This window comes from Leptonychotes weddellii, chromosome 1, assembly GCF_054177405.1.
Source record: "Leptonychotes weddellii isolate Sample4059 chromosome 1, ASM5417740v2, whole genome shotgun sequence".
NCBI classification, from domain to species: domain Eukaryota; kingdom Metazoa; phylum Chordata; class Mammalia; order Carnivora; family Phocidae; genus Leptonychotes; species Leptonychotes weddellii.
The window spans coordinates 169,358,573-169,382,169 of NC_138369.1; the positions used below are offsets into that span (position 1 = coordinate 169,358,573).

Sequence of the window (23,597 nt, forward strand, 5' to 3'; positions counted from 1 at the left end):
AAGACAAAAGAAGTCTAGCCAGAAAGCAAAGGAGAATGATTTCATTACTACTTATAATAGTACAGATCAGTTCAGAGAAGGAAAGCATTTGTTCAAGAGCAATGGTAGATTTTCTCTGAAGGCTGCCCAGAAAACAGATTTTATGTGAAGGACGACTGGGTGGCTTCCCTCATATCCTGCTAGTAGTGGTACTGACTGGTGTGTCAACTTCATGGCTCACGTGCTTTTTCCCTTGATTGTTTTTCCTGCTTTCTCCCCTTGATTTGTAAGCAGCGTAAGAAGAGAAGCCTGTTATCTAATTCTTCAGTATCTCCCTTCACCAAGGAAGGGAGTTTCGAATGAAGTCGATGCAAAAATATTGACGACATAGGTCATTTATTCAGGCAGGACTATGAATCTGCATCAAGAAGATGGGACTTACCAAGAGCGGAATACAGGATTCCATTCTCCCTACTTTCAATTCTGGAAGTTACAGAGAATTAAATAATATAATGCTGGGGGATGAGTAGGGGTAGGAGGCACGGAGGACGCTTAGTCCTGCCATGACCTAGCTGTGCAGCCTTGATTTGCTTTGTAAAGTGAGGGTGTTGGACCAGTTGGTTTTTAAATTGCCCTCTAGTTCTAAGACCAATTCTCTTCTAATGAAGGGCACCACAATTTCCTTACAGCAATTTCCTATGCCAGGTAATAGCTCTCTGAAATGTCTAAAATGTAGGACTTGATTTTACTCCATGCTGAAATGTGATCATATCCACAAAATGGACTGTAATCTTAGTGTATATATATATATATATATACTATATAGTGTATGTATATTATTAGTACCTATATATATATATACACACACTCACATGATCATTTATGTGAGTGTATATGTATTATTTTTTAAAGATTTATTTTATTTATTTGAGGGAGAGAGAGAGACGGAGCACAAGAAGGAGGAGGGGCAGAAGGAGATAGAGAGAGAATCTCAAGCAGACTCTCCCTGCTGAGAACAGAGCATGATGGGATGGGGCAGGGGGTGGGTGTGCTGAGGGTGGGGGGCACTGGATCCATGACCCTGAGATCACGATCTGAGCCAAAATCAAGCATTGGACGTTTAACCAACTGAGCCACCCAGGTGCCCCAGTACCTATATTTTTAATGACCAAAAAAATATGTTATTAAATCTGAAAGCCTGTAATTTTTTTGGTTGTTTTATAGTTGTTGTCTTTATTCATTTTAGCAATATGGTGTAATTTTACTTTTCCCTTGTCACCTTTACCAACTGTCAGTAGTAAAATTACTAAAGTGGCTAATAGTTGTGAACAAGTCTTAATCACTACATCCATGTTCTAGAGATGGCAAAAATGCTCAATCCACACATAATGTTTTTAGTCTAATGTTTGTGTGCCCTGTATCACCTTCAGCATTGCTAGACTTGTGTATGTTGTGGATGGAACAGCATCTTGCCACAGTAAATAGACCGCCCCCCAGCAAAGAGACCACTGACCCTCAGTGTTGGTAATAATGTTAAAACAAGCCTACTGTTCTATTGCTTTCTATCTCATCTATTTTCCATTTCTTTTTTAGGGTATCCTTGAAGATTAATCAGAGACCTTTCCACGCACCTATAAAGGTAAGAAAAAGAACCCTTCTGGTGATAAAATATGTTGTATTTGTTTTAGCTTTGTTTCAATAATGTATTCATTGAGTCAGACATAGCTAGAACTGATGTTGCTTATTCTGAATAACTGAAAAGTTTGTTACATCTGCTTATTCACTAAACTTGATACCATCCAACACATAGTATTTAATCATAAGTTTGGATTTTTCTTCCATACTATTATATACTACTAGAGTTTATTAGATATTATTATAGTTTATGTTTTACAGTAGACAGAATTTACTTTCTTTTACATTTTTATATTACTCTATCCATAATTTTAGGGTGGTTTGACATACCATACACAATTTCCATATATCAAGAAGGCAATTTTTAAATATTTACATTTATGTGTATTAATATATATAATATATTATTAGAAACTGAGATTCTCTTGTCTACCCTAATTTCACATTTTGCTTGGTATTTTAAACCTGTAATTTTTAAAGAAACAACCAAAGGAAGCATAAGTATAATTAGCCCTCAGTGACTTAGTAATATAAGTATTAATTTGGAAGAATTTACTTCATTATTTGCTTTACTTAATAAGAGTGTCAGAAAATGTGGCCCCTTTCTTGGCTAAGACCTATGTGAAGATAAATTTAGAATTTCTCCTCTAGTAAATACTTCTCTGATAATAGTTTAATTGTAGCTATTTCAAACCAAATTGTTTAATTGTGGTGAATCATATGCAAATTGTTCAGATGTAGGTCAACCTCCCACTCCCACATTCTAGCACCTCTTTTCTAAATTCAGGACAAATTGCTCAATGCCTAAAAGAGACAGAACAGTGCAGATTAAAGACATAAGACAAAAACCAAAACAACAATAACATAAAAACCAACAGTGGGCCAGGAGCCAGAAAGTTCTCCTAAAAATGGCAAGGCAGGTTGCATTTATTTATACCTTAGTTAACGATCTCTTATGCCTGCCGTGGGTTTGTACACAGTAGTTTGCTCACTGCTCATGAGATTTGTGGCTGGCAAAGCTTGGTGCCTCTAGGATACCAAGTTTCCTTATCTGTAAATACATTCATTAATATCTTTCCTGTCCACTTATTGAACTGAAATGAGGATCCAGTAGGACAAGGAATGTAAAATAAGTGTGTGCCTGCTCTAATCCCACATGGAAAGAGCATGTTATTTTTGGTGGTCTGGTTGAGTGAAGAGTGCCAGTCTCACTGATGGGAAAGAATATCTTGTGTAGTTCTGGGTGAGACCAACTGAGATATCCTGCAGTTGTAGTAGCTAAAGAAATTCTTTATTCTTCCAGCTGTTATATTATGTTCTAATCTATGGTTGCCTTTGTGATGGAGCATTGTATCATTTTCTGTAAATGGTCCAGGTTTTATGATTCTATTGAATTTTCATGTGTTGTCTACTGTACGTTCAAAGAAAAAAATGATTTCCAGTTACTAAAGCATTGAAAAGTTATAAAGCAGATTCATGAGTTTGTTACATTTGTTGTTTTTTATCTTTAGGCAATTATTGCAAGTGTTTTGATATATTGACAGAAAATAGTGAGCCTTGCTGGTTATTGATGAAAAACTATTTTGCTTTAATTCTAACAAAATTAGAATTCTGCCTTAATATAAAAATAATTTTTAGAATTATCATTCTTCACTGGAATTGACTGTTCAATAATTTGAATTTATATTTTATGTAATATATAATTTTAAATATTTTCTGTAGGTTATTCTGAATTAAATTATTCATTCATGAAATTATTGAAGAATTATTGAATTAAATTAACTGAGTAAAAAAGTGGCAGCAATTTTTCTAATTTATAAAATGGGGAAATGGGTGGTGTATACCTTGTATTTCTTTCAATATAAATATTTTTATTTGAATTATTTAAAATTTAAAAAATTAAGAATTATACTAAATAGAAAATGCTATTTCCCTCAAAGTTAGCTAGTGCTAAAAGTTTTGGTGGAGCATTGTATCCACCAAATTCTTTCCTTATATGGATAACATTCTTCTTCATATATATAAATATCAATATCAATATGTGCACATAGTGCTTTTGATACAGAGAGGCTGGGTCTGAGGACCCAGAGAGGCATCATCCCACAGGACCAATCAAGAGGGTCCTTGGCTGCACACAGGATAAAAATCAGATGTGAGCCAGAGAAGTAGAAACAGAGCTTATTGAACAGTGTTGAGTGACCGGTAGAGAATAGTAGATGGAGTGTCTAGGAGACTCAGAAAGGAAAGCAGTAAGTCTTATCATTGCTTGGGACTAGGGGTTTCTACTAGAAAAAGGTCTAGGGTATGTGTTCCTCCAAGAATGCAGGGTTGGTCCAATCAAAGGAAGTCACAGGTGAACAATGGGTGTTATTCCATAAATGACCGAAGGTAGGGATATTGATGCCATCATCAGCCGAGGTTTGTTGGAAGCTAATATCCTGGAACATGTTTGGGATCTGGCTCTTGTTAGGTGTTGTCAGGGGTTTGGGGCCTAAGACAAAAACTCAGGGGATGATTAACTTTCTTGCTTCCCCCTTGAAGTGGGAACAGTGCTTCTTTGGCTTATTCAGAGGCAAAATATGGAACATGAGTAAATGGTGCCTCACAGAAAAACAGCAGAGAGGAGCCTTTCTACAATGGAGCCCCTTCAGCTTCCCCATCTCATTTTCATGATTCTGTTTTTTAACATTTTCATGGTAAATATGCTTCTAAGTCACTGTATGTTATCCATTTCATCCTTTTGAAAGGCCTGATGTTAAATAACTTTTTCTGATGTATCATGATTTATTTAATAGGCCCTCTAACCTTTTTTTTTTTTTTTTCAGTTTTTATTTTAATCACCCGGTGTTCATCAGGACAAGTGTGCTCCCTAATCCCCATCACCTATTTCACCCATCCCCCCATCCACTTCCTTTCTGGTAACCATCAGTTTGTTCTCTATAGTTAATATTCTGTTTCTTGGCCTATCTCTTTCTCTCTCTCTTTTTTCCCCTTTGCTCATTTGTTTTGTTTCTTAAATTCCGTATATGTGGGAAATCATATGGTGTTTGTCTTTCTCTGACTGACCTATTTTCACTTAGCTTAATACTCTAGAGCTCAATCCATGTTGTTGCAAATGGCAAGAGTTCATTCTTTTTATGGCTGAGTAATATTCCATTGTATATATCACATCTATCAGTGGACACTTGGGCTACTTCCATATCTTAGCTATTGTAAATAATGCTGCTATAAATATAGGGATGCATATATCTCTTTGAATTAGTGGTTTTGTATTCTTTGGGTAAATAGCCACTAATGCAATTGCTGGATCATAGGGTAGTTCTATTTTTAACTTTTTGAGGAGCCTCCATACTGTTTTCCAGAGTGGCTGCACCAGTTTGCATTCCCACTAACAGTGTAAGAGGGTTCCTTTCTCTCCACATCCTTGCCAACACTTGTTGTTTGTTGTTGGTTTTAGGCATTCTGACAGGTGTGAGATGATCTCTCATTGCAGTTTTGATTTGCATTTCCCTGATGATGAGTGATGATGAGCATCTTTTCATGTGTCTGTTGGCCATCAGTACGTCTTCTTTAGAAAAATGTTTATTAATGTCTTCTGCCCATTTTTTATTTTATTTATTTATTTTTAAGATTTTATTTATGTATTTGTCAGAGAGAGAAAGATAGAGGGAGGGAGAGAGAGCGCACAGGCAAGGGGAGAAGCAGGCTCCCCACTGAGCAAGAGCCTGATGCAGGACTCAATCCCAGGACCCTGGGATCATGACCTGAGCCGAAGGCAGATACTTAACCGATTGAGCCACCCAGGTGTTCCAGTCCTCTGCCTATTTTTTAAATGGATTATTTATTTTTGGGGTGTTGAGTTTTATAAGTTCTTTATATATTTTAGATACTAACACTTTATCAGATATGTCATTTGCAAATATCTTCTCCCATTCCATCGGTTGCCTTTCGGTTTTTTTTATTTTTTTTTTCCTTCACTGTGCAGAAGCTTTTTATTTTGATATAGTCCCAATAGTTTATTTTTGCTTTTGTTTCCTTTGCCTCTGGAGACATAACTAGAAGAATGTTGCTATGACTGATGTCAGAGCAGTTACTGCCTGTGCTCTCTTCTAGGATTTTTGTGATTTCAGGTTTCACATTTGGATCTTTAATCCATGTAGAATTTATTTTTGTGTATGGTGTAAGAAAGTGGTCCAATTTCATTCTTTTGCATGGTGCTATGCAGATTTCCCAACACCATTTGTTGAAGAGACTGCCTTTTTCCCATTGGATATTCTTTCTTGCTTTGTCAAAGATTAATTGACCATGTAGTCATGGGTTCATTTCTGGGTGTTCTATTCTATTCTATTGATCTATGTGTCTTTTTGTGTGTGTGCCAATACCATACTATTTTGATTGTTATAGCTTTGTAATATAACTTGAAGTCTGGAATTGTAATGCCTCCAGCTTTGTCTTTCTTTTTCAAGGTTGCTTTGGCTATTTGGGGTCTTTTGTGGTTCCATACAAATTTTAGGATTGTTTGTTCTAATCCTGGGAAAAATGCTGTTAGTATTTTGATAGGGATTGCATTAAATGTGTAGATTGCTTTGAGTGCTATACATATTTTAATATTTGTTCTTCCAATCCATGAGCATGGAATGTCTTTTCATTTCTTTGTGTCATCTTTAATTTCTTTCATCAGTGTTTTATACTTTTCAGAGTACAAGTCTTTCACCTCTTCAGTTAGGTTTATTCCTAGGTATTTTATTTCTCATTTAACCTTTTTTTTTTTTGAAGTAGAACTTAAAATGGAATAAGGGAAAGCCTTTCTTAATAACACTTTTGGCAGGCATACAAAAGAATAATTCCCATTTGTACATTGAATCAGGAAATTAAGGAGTGAAGAAAAAGTGTTAAAGTAAAGAAACATAAGAAATATCATTAGGTAAGTGGACATAAAAGGTCAGGGGAAAGAAAAGCTAATAATAGCAATGTTCATGCAACTATGTCATAGGTATGTAAAACTAAAATTCTCTTCGTGTTTTCAAGGTTCACCCCAAATGACACCTCCTTCCATATGCATTCAAAGAGAATCCTCCCTTCATCCTCATTCTTACCCATTAGTTTACATCTCCATGAAACTGGCAAAAAAGAGATCTCATCACATTATGTCATATATAAAAATTCATCTTGCATGTATCCTTTTCCCCTATTAGGCTGTTAACCCATAGGAGGTAATGACTGTGTTATTTACCTTTGAACCTAGTAGTTGCTGAATATATGGTCTTTCAGTTAAATGATTGAAGTATGAGAAAGGGGAGGAATCAGGCAGAAAGTTTAATTTTACCAAGATTTTATAAGGTGCCACTATCTGCCTCTGTATTATCTCAAGTTAATAATAAACAGTGCTTCTGGTGAATGAGATGAAATAATATAAACACATGGCTTTTGATATATAATAAAAATTATTTAAAATCAAATTTTACTGATTTTTTTCTGTGGTACTCATGATCAAAACATACCTACAAACCAAATATTTCAGAAAAATATTTATGAATGTATGAAAAAAATATTTGTATGGTGCACTTATACATTACCTCATATGAGCTTAAAAACAGCTTGTCGGCTTTAACGCATTATACACATGTAAAACATTATTATCATTAAGATAGTAATAAAGTTGACTCTGGATTACTAATATGGATGGTTATTTGCAAAATCAAAATAATATGTAAAAGAATTCTTTATGTGAAGTCTGTTAGAAGAAAGGGAGTATTGTTTTCAGTACTTTGTATAATGCAAGTTGCTACTCATGCCATTTAAATGAATCTTTAACATGGTCTCAACCAGCAAAAGTAGAGTTATTCATAGTTAGAACTATGCTTGAAGGAATCTCCGATTCCACATTAGTCTGAACTCAATGGTAATGTAAATTTCAAATATCTGAACAGATTTACCAAGAACAATTTCCATTACAGAAAAATTAAAATTAGTGGGTATAAAAGTCTCTTTTGAAACTGATTGTAATGCCGAGTGCACAATAGCTTTTCTCCTCCTCTGACTAGCCCCAACTTTGATTTCACATACTTTTTTACTGGTCAAGTTAGGAAGGAGGAAAGGATCATGGTCAGTCTTTTCTACAAAAAATTTCTTTTGAGTTCATTGCTGACCTTTTTAAATCTGGAGCTTGAAACTTAGTATTTCAAATGCATACTTTTGCTCTCTTTGTCATCAAAGCTCTCACAGTCATTGTTATCTATTTGGCCAGGGTTGAATATGCAAGTACCTTCAGGACTCACACATACAACAAAAGTGAATATAACAAACCAATATCAGACAATAGGGAGTGGTGTGAACTGGGGAACTGATGATCATATCTTCAACATACATGGGCTACCTCAACTCATTCCAGTCAAATTTTCTAGTCAGTTGTTTGTTCTAGTGGCCATAACTTCTAGAGGTATAGAGAGTTGAACACTGGAATTTTTATGTAAAATCTTACAGTTTTTGAGTGTTAGATCAATTTTTTTTTAATTGGAAAAAAAAGGAAACCATACAACGAGTCAAGATGTGCCTTAGGTAGGCAATTTTCTACCTTTGCATAGATAAAGTGTAAATATTTGACCAATCAATAAATGAGCCATAGATCTCTATAAGAAATAGAGAAATTAAAGAACACTCTAATCCTGTTCTCCCTTGTCCATTAGAAATTTAATATAATATTTTAAGGAGGGCCATAGTCATAGTGACAAAGATGGAAACCTACCAGATAAGTCTTTTCAATCTATCTCTGGGTTCCAGAGGCCAGAAAGACCGTAAGAGGGAGAGCAAGAGTGAACCAAGGAAGCTAAGAAGGTGTTAAAATGTATTATGATATGTTAAAGGATGATGGCTTTAAATTTAAATTTAAAAAATGCAAGTTTTTTACAAACCTTTGCTTTTATAAGTCTTAAAAAGGAAATAATGAAAAGAGATGATAGATCAAAAGGAAGTCAAATTCATGGCAAAAATATGTATCAAACATGCAAATCCTGTAACATAATTGTTACTAAGTAAACATGGATCCAATGGACCCTCATTTGTTTTCCAGTCTGACCTGTTTAAGATTTACTTTGTTTTTGAGGTCTCTCTGCTTTCCTTCCAGACAAACTCACCCTTCCCTCTGCTAATTCAATACTTTCTTATACTACCACACATTTCACTGCAGTTCGTGGTATCTAATTACAGGTGCTTACATATCTCTCTTCCCAAATAGAATTAAGAATCTTGAGACCAGAAACAACATCTTTAAAACTTTTTTTGGAAATAATCATAAACTTATAGAAAATTTTTAAGTAAGCACAGAAAAACATTTGAAAGTAAATTTCCAACCTAATGCCCCATTACCCTAAATTACTTTAGGCTGTGTCTGCTCATAAACAAGACATTTTTCACCTAACCACAATAAAGTCATCAATCTCAGGTGCTAAGGACTCAGTTATCCCCACTCCCACCACCAGATTCAAATGTTGAAGCCCTATTCCCCATTGCAATGGTATTTAAAGAAGAGGCCTTTGGGAGCTAAGTAGGTTTAGATGATACCATGAAGGTGGGGCCCTCATGATGGGATTAGTGCCCTTATAAGAAGAGACACCAAAGGGCTGGCTTCCTTTCTCTTTTTCTGCCATGTGAGGGCACAAGCAAGGAAGAGAGTTATCACCAGTGAAAGGAATTGGCTAGCATTTTAATCTTGGACTTCCTAGCCTCCAAACCTATGAGGAGTAAATTCCTGTTGCTTAAGCCATTCAGTCTATGATATTTTGTTATGGCAGCCTGAGCTGACTAATACATCAGGAAATTAACATTGTTGTATTACTACCATCTAATCCTCAGATTCCATTCAAGTTTTATCTGTTGTCCAAATAAATTCCAACTGCTATCCTTTAGAATGTAAGAATTTGTTTCTGAACGATGTGCCTCATTCAGTAATCATGTTTTATTAGTCTCCATAAGTATAGAAAAGTTCTACAGACTTCCCCTTAACTTTCATGACCCTGATATTTTTGATGATTACATTCCAGTTGTTTTCTAGAATGACCTTTAATTTGGATTTGTCTGATGCAGGGACCATAGCTTATATAAATTTGAACCTTAGCATCTTGAACAGTGTCTGGTATATAGCCTATGCTCAATAAATGCTAGTGAGGAATGAATTAGTGTATGAAAACCTTTACTGGGAAACTGACTCTGAATCACTTGGGTAATGCTAATAGTAAATATTTCAAAACTTTAAAGAGAAAAATGTAAAACATGTCCAAAATAGGAAAACAAACAGACAAACAAAAACAACCCAGCAAGCTCTGATGTCTTCCTCTGTTCTTTAATTTACTTAGTGAGCATGCGTACACTGGCTACTATGTAAATTAATACTAGTTTCCTTAGAGCGGTATTTCTCAAAGCATGGTCTGTGGACTGTTTCCAGTTTACATTCTGTTTCTGATTCATGATGACATAGTAGAGAAATTGGGAATAAACATTTAGAAAGCTTTTTAGCATTTTGACAAAGTGATTCTATTTCTGCTAAATCTAATAATTCTAAAGCGATATATTGGATATATTTTATTTGCCCTTTTTATTTGATTTATCTAATAGTTAATTTACATTGTATTTTATTTGTGTATTTATTCAGAATGGGCCAGATGTTAAAAATGTGGTCATTTGGGGCACCTGGGTGGCTCAATCAGCTAAGCATATGACTCTTGATTTTGGCTCAGGTCATGACCTCAGGGTCTCAAATGGAGCCCTGTCTCAAGCTCCATACTCAGGGGGGAGTCTGCTTGAAATGCCCTCCCTCCGCCCCTCCCCCTACTCATGGTGCTCTTGCATTCACGTTCACTCTCTCTCTCTCAAATAAATATTTTTAAAATATGTGGTCATTTACCACAGTTTTTGGTCATTCCCATCAGAATAGAGTGGGGTAAATGTGACCCGGGTTATAATGGGTTTTGACCTGGAACCTGCAGAATGAGTAGGATATTTCTAGTTTTTAGAAAAATGGGCAATTCAGGCATAATAAAGTGCAAGAGTATGCCTATGTATGTGTAAGTGCGTGTGTGTGCCTGTGTGTATGTGTGCACTTGAGTGCATTTTCATGCGTGTTGAATGTGTATCTAAAGACAGGAGCCTTAAAAGACAGTAACAGCTCATGATTCCAATACTGGGTGAATATCAACTCCTCCCACATCTGATTTCATTGCATCATGAGCACTGGTTCCAGTAGCGTTCCCTCGATAGACCATTTTCTTGTTCTCCCTTTCCTTTCTGAACTTATTTTCTCTCTCAGCCACCTGAAACCTAGAATTCCCATTGCTGGCAAAAGACGAATAAGCTCCTCTGACCAAAAAAGTGGCCAGCCCTAATACCCCTTCTAGATGACAGAGCCTATGCACAGTTTCCCAAATATTTAAGCAAAGAGAGAGGAGATGTAGACAACAAAGAGGAAAAACAATGAGAGAAAGAATAGCACGAGAATAAAAGATAATGATGGTGGGAGAGAACTGAAAGGATTGCATTAAATTTAATTTACATTGGTAATCTTCAATCTTAGTAACATTCAACTCAGTTTAAAACATATTTATTAAGCAATAGTCATAGACCAGACAGTGGACTCAGGAAATGAAAAGAAGAAGACACAAGAACTTGCCCTACAATGATCACAGTGCTTTGGGTAAGATAAGCAAACATGTTTCCAGTGTAGTGATTGGGACATTCATTGGAATATTTGTAGGTACAGAAGAGAGGTGATAGACCAGCCTATCAGGTGTCTTGGAGGAGCTGATGCCCATGAAGGGTCTTGATGGAAACTAAACTAAATTTAAAAAGCAGGATAGGGAAGGAACATAGTCTGATACTCAGCATTTAATTCAGTAGCTGGCACATTGTTGGTGCTTAATAAATATTTGTTGAGTGAATGAAAAATTTAATTAACTTGAACTAGCTGACCAACCAGAGATAAACACAACTCTAGGAAGAAGAACTAAGCAAAGTTACAGAAGCATAAAATAGCAGTGCTTAGTAGGGGGAGGGGAAGATCTGCAGTCTTCTGCAGTGGAATAAAAATGATATGACAGAGGGGTGAGGGGTGTGTGTGTGGAGAATGGAGACATTAAGTAGAAGCCAGGTGATGGAGACATTTCTCTGCAATACTAAGGCTTTAGCTGTGGATAATAGGAACATGACATTGTGAGGCTGTATGATAGTATGATTATAGATGACTAAGTGCAGGGGAGAAGGACAGACACAGTGATACTAACTAGGGGTCCATTTCACTAGGGTTGGCAAGCAAAGACAAAGACCTAAGAGAGAGCAATAAAGGAAGGGATGGAGCATGGAGGAGGGGCAATGGTGCAGAGATTCAGGAGTACCCTTGAGAAGTAGAATCCGTGGAACTTCTCAGTTAGTGGGTACTGGAAGGGGGAGAAGCAATCACAGCACAAAGAGAAAGGATGAAACCTTGGAAAATTCCCCATTCATGACTTGGGTTCCTGGATGGACAGTGATATCCTAAGTTAAGCTAAGGTATATCCGAGGACGAGTAAGTATTTAGAAAGCAGGGAGAGACCTCAAAAAGAATCCAGTTTTAGACATTAAATTTGAGGTGCCCATTGAGGAAAAGAGAAGGTCAAAACCGGAGAAAAGTACGTATCTACTTTTGTGTGTATTTATGTATGTGTATTACAGTTATACACATACAGCCAGGGATCTATGCATCAGTTCTGTCTGCACAGAATCATATGAAAGCTTTATTTTCTCATTAACTTATTGCTGTCAAATTAACTTATTGCTTGAATCTATCACTTGAGACTCCAGTAATTCATTCCATATTTCAAAATGTACCACAGACAGAGAAAACTGCTGTAGCTGAAACCTGGTTCCAGACTAGTGAAAACATCCTGGGTCTCTACTACCAGAGCGAAGAGGAAAACCAGGCCCATTGCAGGCCTGAACTTGTTTCAGTTTCAGTTACCTGGATTAGCAAGGCAGAAACAACCCGGTGCCTAATTTACCCTTATAATTGCCTTAGTTTTCTGCTTTGCCTGGCTTGTGGGCATATTTTCATGTTCTATTATTAGAAAGGAAAAATTCACTTCCTGTTTGGGTGGTTTCAGAGAAAACGTTTAAAATATACTTTACCATTCAGAGAACTAGCATTTTATAAGCCTCTGTGTTTAGAGAGTAATGTAGTGAGAAAAGGGAAAACTTTAACCAGTATGTACCTCATTGTCCTCATGTGAGAGTTCTGTTACCTCTTAACTCCTCTTCACAACAAACCTCAGGGACTCAGTCTTATCAGCAGTGACCTTCGAGCATCTTCTGATTTAAGATGCCCAAAGAAACCAAGTAGATTCTGGAGCTCTCCATATATTCAAATCACTGTGGTGAAGGTTAGATCTCCAGTCAACTCAAGCACCTTCAGTGAAACTCAAAGTGGATAGTCAGTTGAAAGGGAATACTTCTCCTTCAGGCTCCCAACCACAAACTCAGTTTTTCCATATAGCAGTCCCAAACCAAAGGATTTCAACTAAATGGAGACATTAACAGCACAGCTGTTATTATGTCCCTAAAACTTCAACCATAATACCTACTCGGTAATTTTTTTTCATCCCAGTTAATGGAGAAGCCAGAATGGTAAAGTAGTGGATGAATAAATTATGATTTTCTCCAATTACCCTTTTGGATTATCTTTTATGAAAGAGGTAGACAAAATTTATGTGATGCCACCCCATCTCTGCACATGATGAGCACAGATGTTAAGTTTTAGTAGTCAGTTTCACTGAACCATCTAAAATATATAGAATCCAGAATGTATGAATGTAAGTGGAGTGTTTTAAAACTCAGAAATATTCAACAGCCCAAACTTATAAAGCATGCAGTTAGTTTCCCATCATTTATTTTCATCTATTTAAGTGTTTATTCATTTGTGGATTTTATCGGTGGGTATTGAGCATATCATATACTGTGTACTAGACTCACAGGCATCTTTAGAATGCAGAGAGTAGGTCGGGGAGGGGCAAGAAAAGCTGGCATGTGCTAGACCACAAGAGCTTTGAATGCAATGCTAATGACTTTGAATTAAGTGCTGAAGATAGTAGAGAGCAAATGAATACATTTAAAAATGGGCATGAATTTACATTTTAGTAAGGTCTCTGGAAGTTCTGGCAACCATGAAAGCTAAGTAAATTGATCAAGTAGAAAGAGTCAAGAAAGAAGAGCAATCAAAAAAGAAAAAAGTGAGAGAAGGTATAGTTGTGTGAGTTATTCAGGAAATATTTTCGCTATCAAATTGACAAGACTTCACCATTCATGTGTGGAAGGTTAACATAACCTGGAAATCTTGGCTAACTCTCAAGTTTTGCAAGAAAGATTGGGAAATGAAGGTGCCATTAACTGAGTACAAAAAACAGGTTGGGGGAAAGATGAGATCAATTATGAACATGTTGAGAGGTTGACGTGTTTGGAGTACATTAAGTTAGTTATGTAAGTAGACTATTGAGAACATAAATCTGGCCCTTAAGAGGAAAACCTAGAATAAAGATTAGTGATTTAGGTATAATCAGTATAAAGATGTAAGTACAAGTTAATTCATTGATGTAAATAAAGTAGTCGTGCCGTATATTTATGGCAGGAAGTGAACAGAACTTGAAACCATGGTAAGCTAGCTAGTGGATTACATGAAAGTATAAATGTAGGACTGATGTGACAAAAGTCTCATCCATAAGCTTAAAGTCTTTGAATATGAATGTGGGATGACTTATTTAATAGATGCCTTATATTTTGAAAGACAAGGATCTAAAGTCTAGGAAAAATCTTTCCAAAATAAAAGGAAACACAATCAAATCTTGGTATTTGTTCTAGTTCTACAAATTTTATTTTTCAACTGTCCACTTTATATTTTGATTCATAAATTTTCAAACCCTCCTTGTTCAAATATGAGCACAAAAACTTGACCAAAGTTTACTCAGCATTCAGGATCCTACTTTCCCTATCAGATTTTTTTTGTTATATAATTTTATGGCGCCCAACTCACTTAAAGAAGAACAAGCTTCTCGAAGTGTGAAGTTTTCAGTAATCTAAGTCACTTAACCATGGCAATATTTTCCTGCATTAGCTCATCAGAAAGAATGCCAATAACATAAAAATAAATGGGAGTAAAAATAAATTAAATATTTGATCTTAATAACAACATATTGCTCAACTCCTATTTTGTCTAATGTCACCTTCATGTGAATTAGCATAATCAAGAAAAATGATTTCATTTTCTAACACTGTATAGAAAGGTTAAGTGACCGCAGAAAGAAACATGGTTTGAGAACGCATTGTTTTCTTTGAGAATTAAATGAGTTTTAGGTGACTATTAAATCATATAAAATATATTTTAGGCTAACATTTTAGTCAAGCTATATTCAACTGTTAATTAGACCTACAGATATTAGTGAGATCTCTGTGGGATCAATATTAATAAGATGATGTAAGGTGGAGTGCCATATAGCTGAATCAATTCCATAGTCTTGAAGTTTTGTAGGATTCGTTATTACTCAGATTTTACTATATTTTATCATCATCAAGATATAATTCAAGTGAATCAATAAACTTTTATCAAAACTAGAGGTAAAACTTAATTACCTAATTTGATAATGGATTTTTTCTAATTTATGTTGTCAGACAATTTATATCATTATTTCATTATGTTATCATAATTGTCATTTAAAAATACATATATTGAGCCATGTCCAAGTCATAAACAGATAAAGCCTATCTTTTATAATAGTCATTTACAGGCATATAAAAAAATGATTTTTTAGAAATTTACATCACAAATGAAAAACAATATATTATCATTTGAGATAATTTGAAGATAAGTCTTTACTCATGAATACATTAGATGGTTTGATCCTTTATCAACCTAAATCCTCTCGTTCCCTTCCTGCCCAGCCTTCTTCTTTCTTTGGTAGAATATTTCCTTGACGACATAGTCACATATAGCTCTGTCCTGTGTATGGTCAATAAATATCAAGAGAATTTGAAGTGCTTTCAGAGAGAACTTTTTTTTTTTAACTTTCTAAAGGCGGAGATTAAAAACAAAACAAAAACACTCCCTTCCCTCCCTAGGTTCTGAAGTTATCATAGGTTGTTTGCAGGAGTGTGACTTTTAGGGTTGCGAGAGGACAGGGTAGAGGTGAGGGAAAAGTGGAGTGAGGGGAAAGTGGGGTGAGGCAGAAGTGGGACTGTATGGTTATTTGAATGAATGTTGAGTTATGTCATCCAAGACTGGTATTTTTATGAGTTTTTGGTGCAATATATAATTAAAGTAAGTGTTTGCTTATTTTAATATTGCTCCAATCTACTTTTAGCAAGAAGCTTGTGTCCAATTTTATGGAATTTATCTTTAATTTAGCATCCAAAAATAAATCACTTCTTAAGTTTAACTGCTAAGATATTTTTCCAGTTTAGAATTTCATGAGCAAAAAAAAAAAGTTCATATTTTTAGCATCAATAATCCATTAGAATATAAAATTTTTTGTCATTTTTGGTTTAAAATATGAAATTCATATATTCATAAAAGGAGATGAAAATTTGTAAGAACACTTTTGACAATAAATTGTATTAAGAAAAAAACTGTTTTCTTTGTAGAAACTAGACCTTTCATCTTATAGCCACATGAATCCGATCTTGACTTTTCTGAAGGAAGCATTTTTGAGATGTTTATTTTCTCATTTATCAACTTACATACACATCCTTCTTTTTAGACGCTTTCATTCCATTCAGCTTGATCTAACTCAGTCTTTCTCAGATTCATGGCTAGCTTCTCCTTACTCTTGTGAGGTTTCCGCTGTTTTAACTAAAAGATATCCTTCATTTTTTTCCCCTATATTCTTCCCTCTACAACTTGCAAAAATTGGCCTCACCACCTTCTCCAACGTAGCCTCTTTTCATCAGTCTTCCTCCTACTTTCTGTATGCTGTCCCTACCCTGCATGACCCTACTCTTGCCTCAGTGTATTTTCTGGTCAGGGCTCCTCTTAAGCATGTCCACACTCTCCTATGCAAACCCCACTGTAAGATTAGACATCAAACAGAGCAATTCACTGCACTTTTTTAGTATCTAACTCTCCCTAATATTTTATAAGCTGAATTATTTTTGTATTCCCAGAACCATATTAGATGATGACAGGGATGTTCTAGATGCTCAGTAACTGCTTACTGTATGAATAAATGAATAATCCGCTCATCCAGAAAAAAATAGTTATTCTCATTTTTATGCTATTTCCTTCAGATACTGTTTAGTTTTTATGAAATATACGTATTTGTAGTTAATATTTAAACACATTTTACCTGCTTTTATCACTGTTTTAATATTAATTCAATAAGTACTTTCTCATGAAATAAAATTTCTTTGTGTGTAAAAGTTTTATAGCAGCTCAATATCTTATTTCACATATGTATCTGACTCCTATTTTATGGAAATACTGATTTGCATTTCAATTTTTCCTCTAGATATATTTCTAGAAATGGAATTACTATAATCCTGCAATGTAGAGCTTTCGATACATTATGCAAAATTTCTTTCCAGAAAGATTGTACCAAATCATATTATCATGAGAAATTTGCAAGACTTCCAAATTCACCTCTCTCTTGCCAATATTGGAAAGTCTTATGATGTTTAATGTTTGCTAATTAGATAAGCATAAAAATTTGCAGTTTGTCATTCTAAATTAGATTTTTTTCATTTATACTAATTAGTGGATAAAGTTTTTAAATGTTTAACACCATTCCTTAAGAGTCTTCTAGCTTCCAGTCTTCCCACTTAACTACCTTTAATCTACTGCTACCACCATGCTACCTAGCCCCATAGCACATCCTGACCACACTGCGTGGAGAATATCAACAAGTCCCAGTCATCCACAAAATAAACTCCACACTTATGGTCCAGATGACTATCACCTTTACCGTCCAGTCTCAACTTCCTTTTTCCTCACAAAATTTCTTACCTCTGCTTCACATGCCCTATAATTGTGTCAAACTGGTATATTTCATTCCTTTTCCCCATAAAACCCTTCCCCTATTTCTACAAACTAAAATCCTACCTGTGGTTTAACACTTGATAAATATGCCCTAACATTTATCTGAGATCCCTATTTCATCTTGCATTTTGCTCTCTGTTTCTTGTTCTCAGAATTCAGTTTTGCCTGAAAAGTCCAATACAGGCATTTCAATAGACATTGAGAACATGTCCTATTGCTATAAGATTTAGTTACAAAACTAAGTAGACCCTTTGTAAACCTCAGGTCAAAACAAAAACAAACACAAACAAGCAAAAATAATAACCTCAGGTCTATCTATCCAGAACTTCTCAGTAATGTTTATCTTATTTGGTTGTTGAGTCTTTAAAAAAGAGCTTTAAGATATATAAATAATATGTATTTGAAGCAGTTAAGATAATTTAAAATAATTTGCACATGGTGATTATGTTCTATGTAAGCATAGTGTATATTTAAATTTAATTTAAAAATTATGCAAAGTAACTTTGTGTAACTGTCACCAAATGGTAGCTATTAAATTCTATTTATTTTTGTAGCTTTCTTGGGATACGTGTGACTCATTTTTGATAATCTGCCTTCCATTCAGCCAAACACATGTTTCTTCCCAAAGAAAAAATTAAGAACATAATAATCAAGATATGAACTCAGTTTACAAGTTAATTATTGTTAGAAAAATAGGCCAGCTGATTTGATAATCAATTCTATTGGCTTGCATTTAAAGCTGTAACTTTAAAAACTAGAAAATAAATCATGAGTTTTTTATTCTGTCTGTTAATATCACCTGTCTCATTTGGGTATATATTTATATTTACATTTGCATTTATATGTATATTTATATCTTATTTAGCATAGTATTTACAGCTAGTGATCAGTAAACTGGTAGTCCTTTTAATAATCAGCAGTAGGTCCAGTTATAAAAACCATATATAGGAAATCAATCAGTAATGTTTAAATTGTTTAGGGTTGCCTTTTTTTTAAAAGTAACTCTCTGGAGTAGACTTGCTATTTCTCTAGCCTAGATAGTTTGAATTTCTTTAAGTGTTTATTAATTTATGATAGTGGACTAAATGAAAGTTTAGTTATTGGTTTAGTTGAATTTAGAGTGAAAAATAGTACAGATTCTTAGGTTGTACACTGGGTTACCAGGCTCCACATTTATTAATGACTTTGACTTATCAGATGTAATTACTGATTAACTCTGATATAGAGAATTATTTATTATCCAGCTTAATTCATCAAAATAAATAAAATGTCTTTCTGGCAAAAAAAAAAAAAAAAAAAAAAGGTTTACTTTGCCTTTCTGGTTAGGCACTTTGTTTCCAGAATCTTCAAACACCTCAGTCAAACAAAGTACAATTCCAACAGTCTTCAGACCACACAAATAGTGCAATGTTTAATACTTGATTTAACAAAATAGAGGCATCAACACTCACAATTTTGATTCTTTACATATTGACCAGACTCGTTAAGGCAAAAGATCAAAGACTCTTTTTTAAAAAGAAAACCTCCATGCTAGAAAAATGGGGAAAAGCTGAGTTTGAAATTAAATCCTAAGCTTCATAAGCTGGCTTTTCAACAGTTCAAACCTCAATTTTTTGCTTTAGCTCCCATTTGAAACAAAATGAAATTTGCCAAACCTAAGTGCTATGTGTTGTTAGCTTTTTTGGTTTCTGTATAACAGCATTTCCCTTTTTAATCAGCCTGTCTCTTGCTTTTATTATTTCCTTTGATCTCTGTTCTCTTTTAATTTTCCTCTTTTTCTATGTAATCTGTTTTTTCCATCACCCTTTTCCTTCACCCTCCTCTAAAAGCTCACACTTGAATCTAATGATTAGACCTCATAGCAGTCTAAAACTTTGCATGAAATAAGCATGCATAGACAAAACTGTGAAAGTTTCTCAGTACCTTCTTCCCACTTCCACTCTTTTCCTAACTTATGAAGCTCTAACAGATGAAATTTGAGTGAATGTTCGCCATATAAATTCAATCTCTTGTAATTCTCAGTACCAATCTGGAGTGTTGTTTATCTATAACCTTACCTTTGACAAATGTTTTTTATTAGAGTCCTTTCCTATTTCTCACAAAAGTAATAGTTTCCATCTTTAAATTGTGTGTTTCTAGTGCTTTCATCTTATACCACTATGAATTACTTTTGCTTTATTAAGAAAAGAGATATTATGTAGGAAATGGTCTCTGGTGTCATAGAGTATGGAGACGTCTGAGAGCCTGAGTGTACTGGGAAGTCATCTGGCTAGGTGGCACCAAGCCACAGTACTTGGGACCACACAACGTACTTCATCAACACTTCAGTTAAACTGGCCATTTTTTTAATCCTGTAGCCAAAAACAAATGAAAATACAACCCACCAACAATTTTTTTAATTTTTCACTTTTGGGTTGGTAGTTTTGGCATCCAATACATATGCTTTAATCATAGAAATGCCTTTCTTATAGAGGGATAGAAGATGCCAACTAACTAGAGCACATAAATTTTTAAAAATTCTCAAGTTGAACAGAGCATTCATGCAGATACAGGGGCAAAGAGGCTAGAGCTTACTCATCTCAAAGGACAGTGTCTTTTGGCCGATGCCACCATCCTCTCTGCTTTGACACTTTGAAATGGTAACTGAGTTCATAAGACAAAACAAAATGTTGCCCTTCTTAATGTGAGAGAGTATGAAATAGAGCTCACGAAATGAAATTCGTGAATATAATTATGTGCAATATTTTGGGGGAAGAAAACAGATTCATTACTGTACTAAGTCAATGATCTGAGTTTCAGGGACCAGTATATTCAGTTATTAAAGGGATAATGTGGGTGTAGTCAATTCCAGGGAAATGGATACCTTCATATTACTGAACTTGGGTTTTCATTAAAAGGCCACTGAGCTGGATACAGGTTAAGAAAGGGGACTGTGAGGTATTGCATCATTAATTGAGATTGTTTTTCTCAGGGCAGATGAAACAAAGAAGTATTGGTATAACTTCTCTTTTTTAATGTTAACATAAAAATAGCTATTATAGAAAATTAAGAGCAGGAAAAATAGAAATATAATTTTAAATTTAACACTGAAGCAGTTTGAAGAAGCAAAAAGAAAGTGTATTTTAGATTATGGAGTTTTCTTGATTTATTTCTGTTTTCTGTGCCTGTCCTATGCAGTTAAATGGTATAAAAGATGAACGGTAACCATGAATTCTACAAAAAAGCAGACAACACATCTTTTTTAGATTGTTGTTTTTTAGAAACTGCTTTATTTGAATTTGAAGTGAGAAAAATATCATATTTCAGGGAATAGTCCTACAATGCTAAAATGAACACACACATGGAAATAAATTGATTATCAAAGCTCTTCTCTTTACTTTGCACATATATGTTACTTATAGCAAAAACAAACCACAAAAAAACAACAAAAAAAAAAACATGCACACTAGTTTCCCCAGACCATCCCATGACTTTGAACTTTCTGTTATATTTCCTACAGACTATCATATTTTTTAGTTCCCATCTCTGTGTTTTGAACAGTCTCTTAAGTTGCATTTCTTTCCAGAGCACTAGGCATCTCTCTATCATATTAATATTTGAAATATTATTAAACCACCTATTATCAGTATTATCAAAATATTATCAATATTAATATTAGCAATATAAAAATAATATTCATTATGTGCCCCTCTTCACAGATAATATATATATACAAAAGTGTTAGGGTGGGCAGATTAGATCATTAAGCAAGAAGGAACAGGATAGAGCTGTGTGAATACAAGGAAATAATGAGGTTCAGAGAAATTAGAAATCTTATCTAAGACAGCTTTTCCTGGATCCCTTGTTGCTATTTTGGTTGGTTGGGATAAGTGACTAGTGATCCTTGCATTTTAAAGTAGTAACTACAAAATAGAATTGCCATAGCTTAATCCCCTCCAGTTCCATCCATGTTGATGCAAATGGTAGGTATTCATCCTTTCTGATGGCTGAGTAATATTCCATTGTATATATGAAACACATCTTCTTTATCCATTCATCTGTTGATGGACATCTCTGCTCCTTCCGCAGTTTGGCTATTGTGGACATTGCTGCTATGAACATTGGGGTGCATGTGCCCCTTCTTTGCACTACATCTGCATCTTTGGGGGACCAAAGGAGAAAGAAGAGAAAACTGAATGGAAAGAAATAAGAGAGGGAGGCAAACCATGAGAGACTCTGGACTCCGGGAAACAAACTGAGGGTTACAGAAGGGAGGGGGTGGAGGGATGGGGTAACCGGGTGATAGGTATTAAGGAGGGCATGTGTTGTGATGAGCACTGGGTATTATACTCAACTAAAGAATCATTGAACACTACATCAAAAACAAATGGATGTGCTATATGTTGGCTAACTGAACATAATAATAAAAAAAAAAATTTAAAAAAGAATTGCCATAGCTTTTGACTTTTGAAAGTCACTTCTTTATGTCTGTAATAATTCTACAAGTATTACAATGGGAGCTTACCTCTATAATTATAAGTGGCATTTAAAGGAATGCGTAGAAAAAATAATAAACTGAATTTCTTACAAAAGGACAAAAAACTTTCAAAATGGTTAAATCTATCCAATACTCATTAGTGCAGTTTAACAAAAATCGATCACCTATGAGGTATGTCACTGTTACCGATCACAGAGCTTAAAAAACTTTAATTGCTAGCTTATTTAGTCTAGAAGAAGGAAAAGAAGGAAAGAAAATGAAATTCCTTCAGAAATCCAAAAATACTATTTTAATAAAGAATTATTAAAGGGGTATTTATTGCCAAGCTCTCTTATACCGTTAATATAGTTGTACTGATTTTTCAGGATCTGGCAAAATAGTATGTAGTATTTGGGGGTTAGTTTCTACATTTTTGACCAGAAATTAAGTACATAGAAATTTATTTACATGTCTTCTCGTGGTTCTGAAATTTCCATATATGTATGTAAATTCATGTTATCATACACAAGAGTTTTACCTTTTAATGTCGGTGCCATGTTACACATTCTAACTTTCATAGCAAAAAGAAATTTTGTTATATCTTAAAAACCACTTCCATTACTGGAAAAGCAAGGAGAAAATGCTTTATGAATTCAGAAGTGGGCAAGAATACAGTGCTCTAATTTTTTATTACTTGTGGAAATGCACTACAATTGATCAATAATTTTTAAGTGCTTACAATACGTTAGTATAGTTTTTGTCATAGAAAAAGATACCAAAGTAATTAACATAGTACCTTTTCTCAAATATGTTATGATATAATTATGCAAATGGGTCTAAAACACACAAAAGAATTTTGAATAATACAAAGTCATTTTACCAGGAAGTGTTATTAAGGATATCGGAGTTGAAAGGAGATGGGACCTCATGATGGTGGCAATAATAAGAGAGTGCTCCATGGAAACACCAGGATCATAATGTTGAAGACCATGCTGAACTTGTTAGTGAAACAAGGTTAACAAGTGGAAGGCATTTTGTGTGAGGGGAATCTTCCGAATGAGAAAATGCAGTTTCCAGTGGACGTGATCTTTAATGAGACAGTGAGAGGTATTTGGAAGTATTTGTTGGTAAATCACAGTAAATAAATTTAGATGAGGATGATGGAAACAGTTTATGTATGGTGTTTACATCTAGAGAGAAAAGTCTTTGTTTGGTGGTTTGACAGGGCAATCCATAATTGATATTTAAGCAGGGTCATAATATGATGTGAGCAGTGTTTAAAACGGTTGAGTCTGGAAGGAGTGTGCAATATATGGATGACAGTTGAAGGGTGGGAAGAAAGACAAGAGGCAACCCGGTGTCAGAAGTTACTGTAGTGCAGGTGTGGAGTGAGTGATAAGCTTTTAGCTTCAAGTGGTGACAATGAGGAACGGCGTGAGACAAAGAGGACACCTGAGGCATTTAATTTACTATATATCTCCATTTTAA

The 23,597-nt window shown here is 34.7% G+C and overlaps 1 protein-coding gene across 10 annotated transcripts in view; it reads left to right on the forward strand.

The window, feature by feature from the left end:
* The window catches only part of LOC115944092 (uncharacterized), a 501,430-nt gene that overhangs the window by 395,645 nt on the left and 82,188 nt on the right, over nt 1–23,597 (forward strand). For all 10 annotated transcript variants that reach the window (XR_014138746.1, XR_014138755.1, XR_014138752.1 and 7 more), the window contains one exon: nt 1,573–1,618. Coding sequence is in view for 1 of the 10 variants with exons in the window: in XM_081798857.1 (XP_081654983.1) it covers nt 1,573–1,618 (46 nt within the window). In the remaining 9 variants the exon portion in view is untranslated. The remainder of the gene's footprint in view (nt 1–1,572; nt 1,619–23,597) is intronic.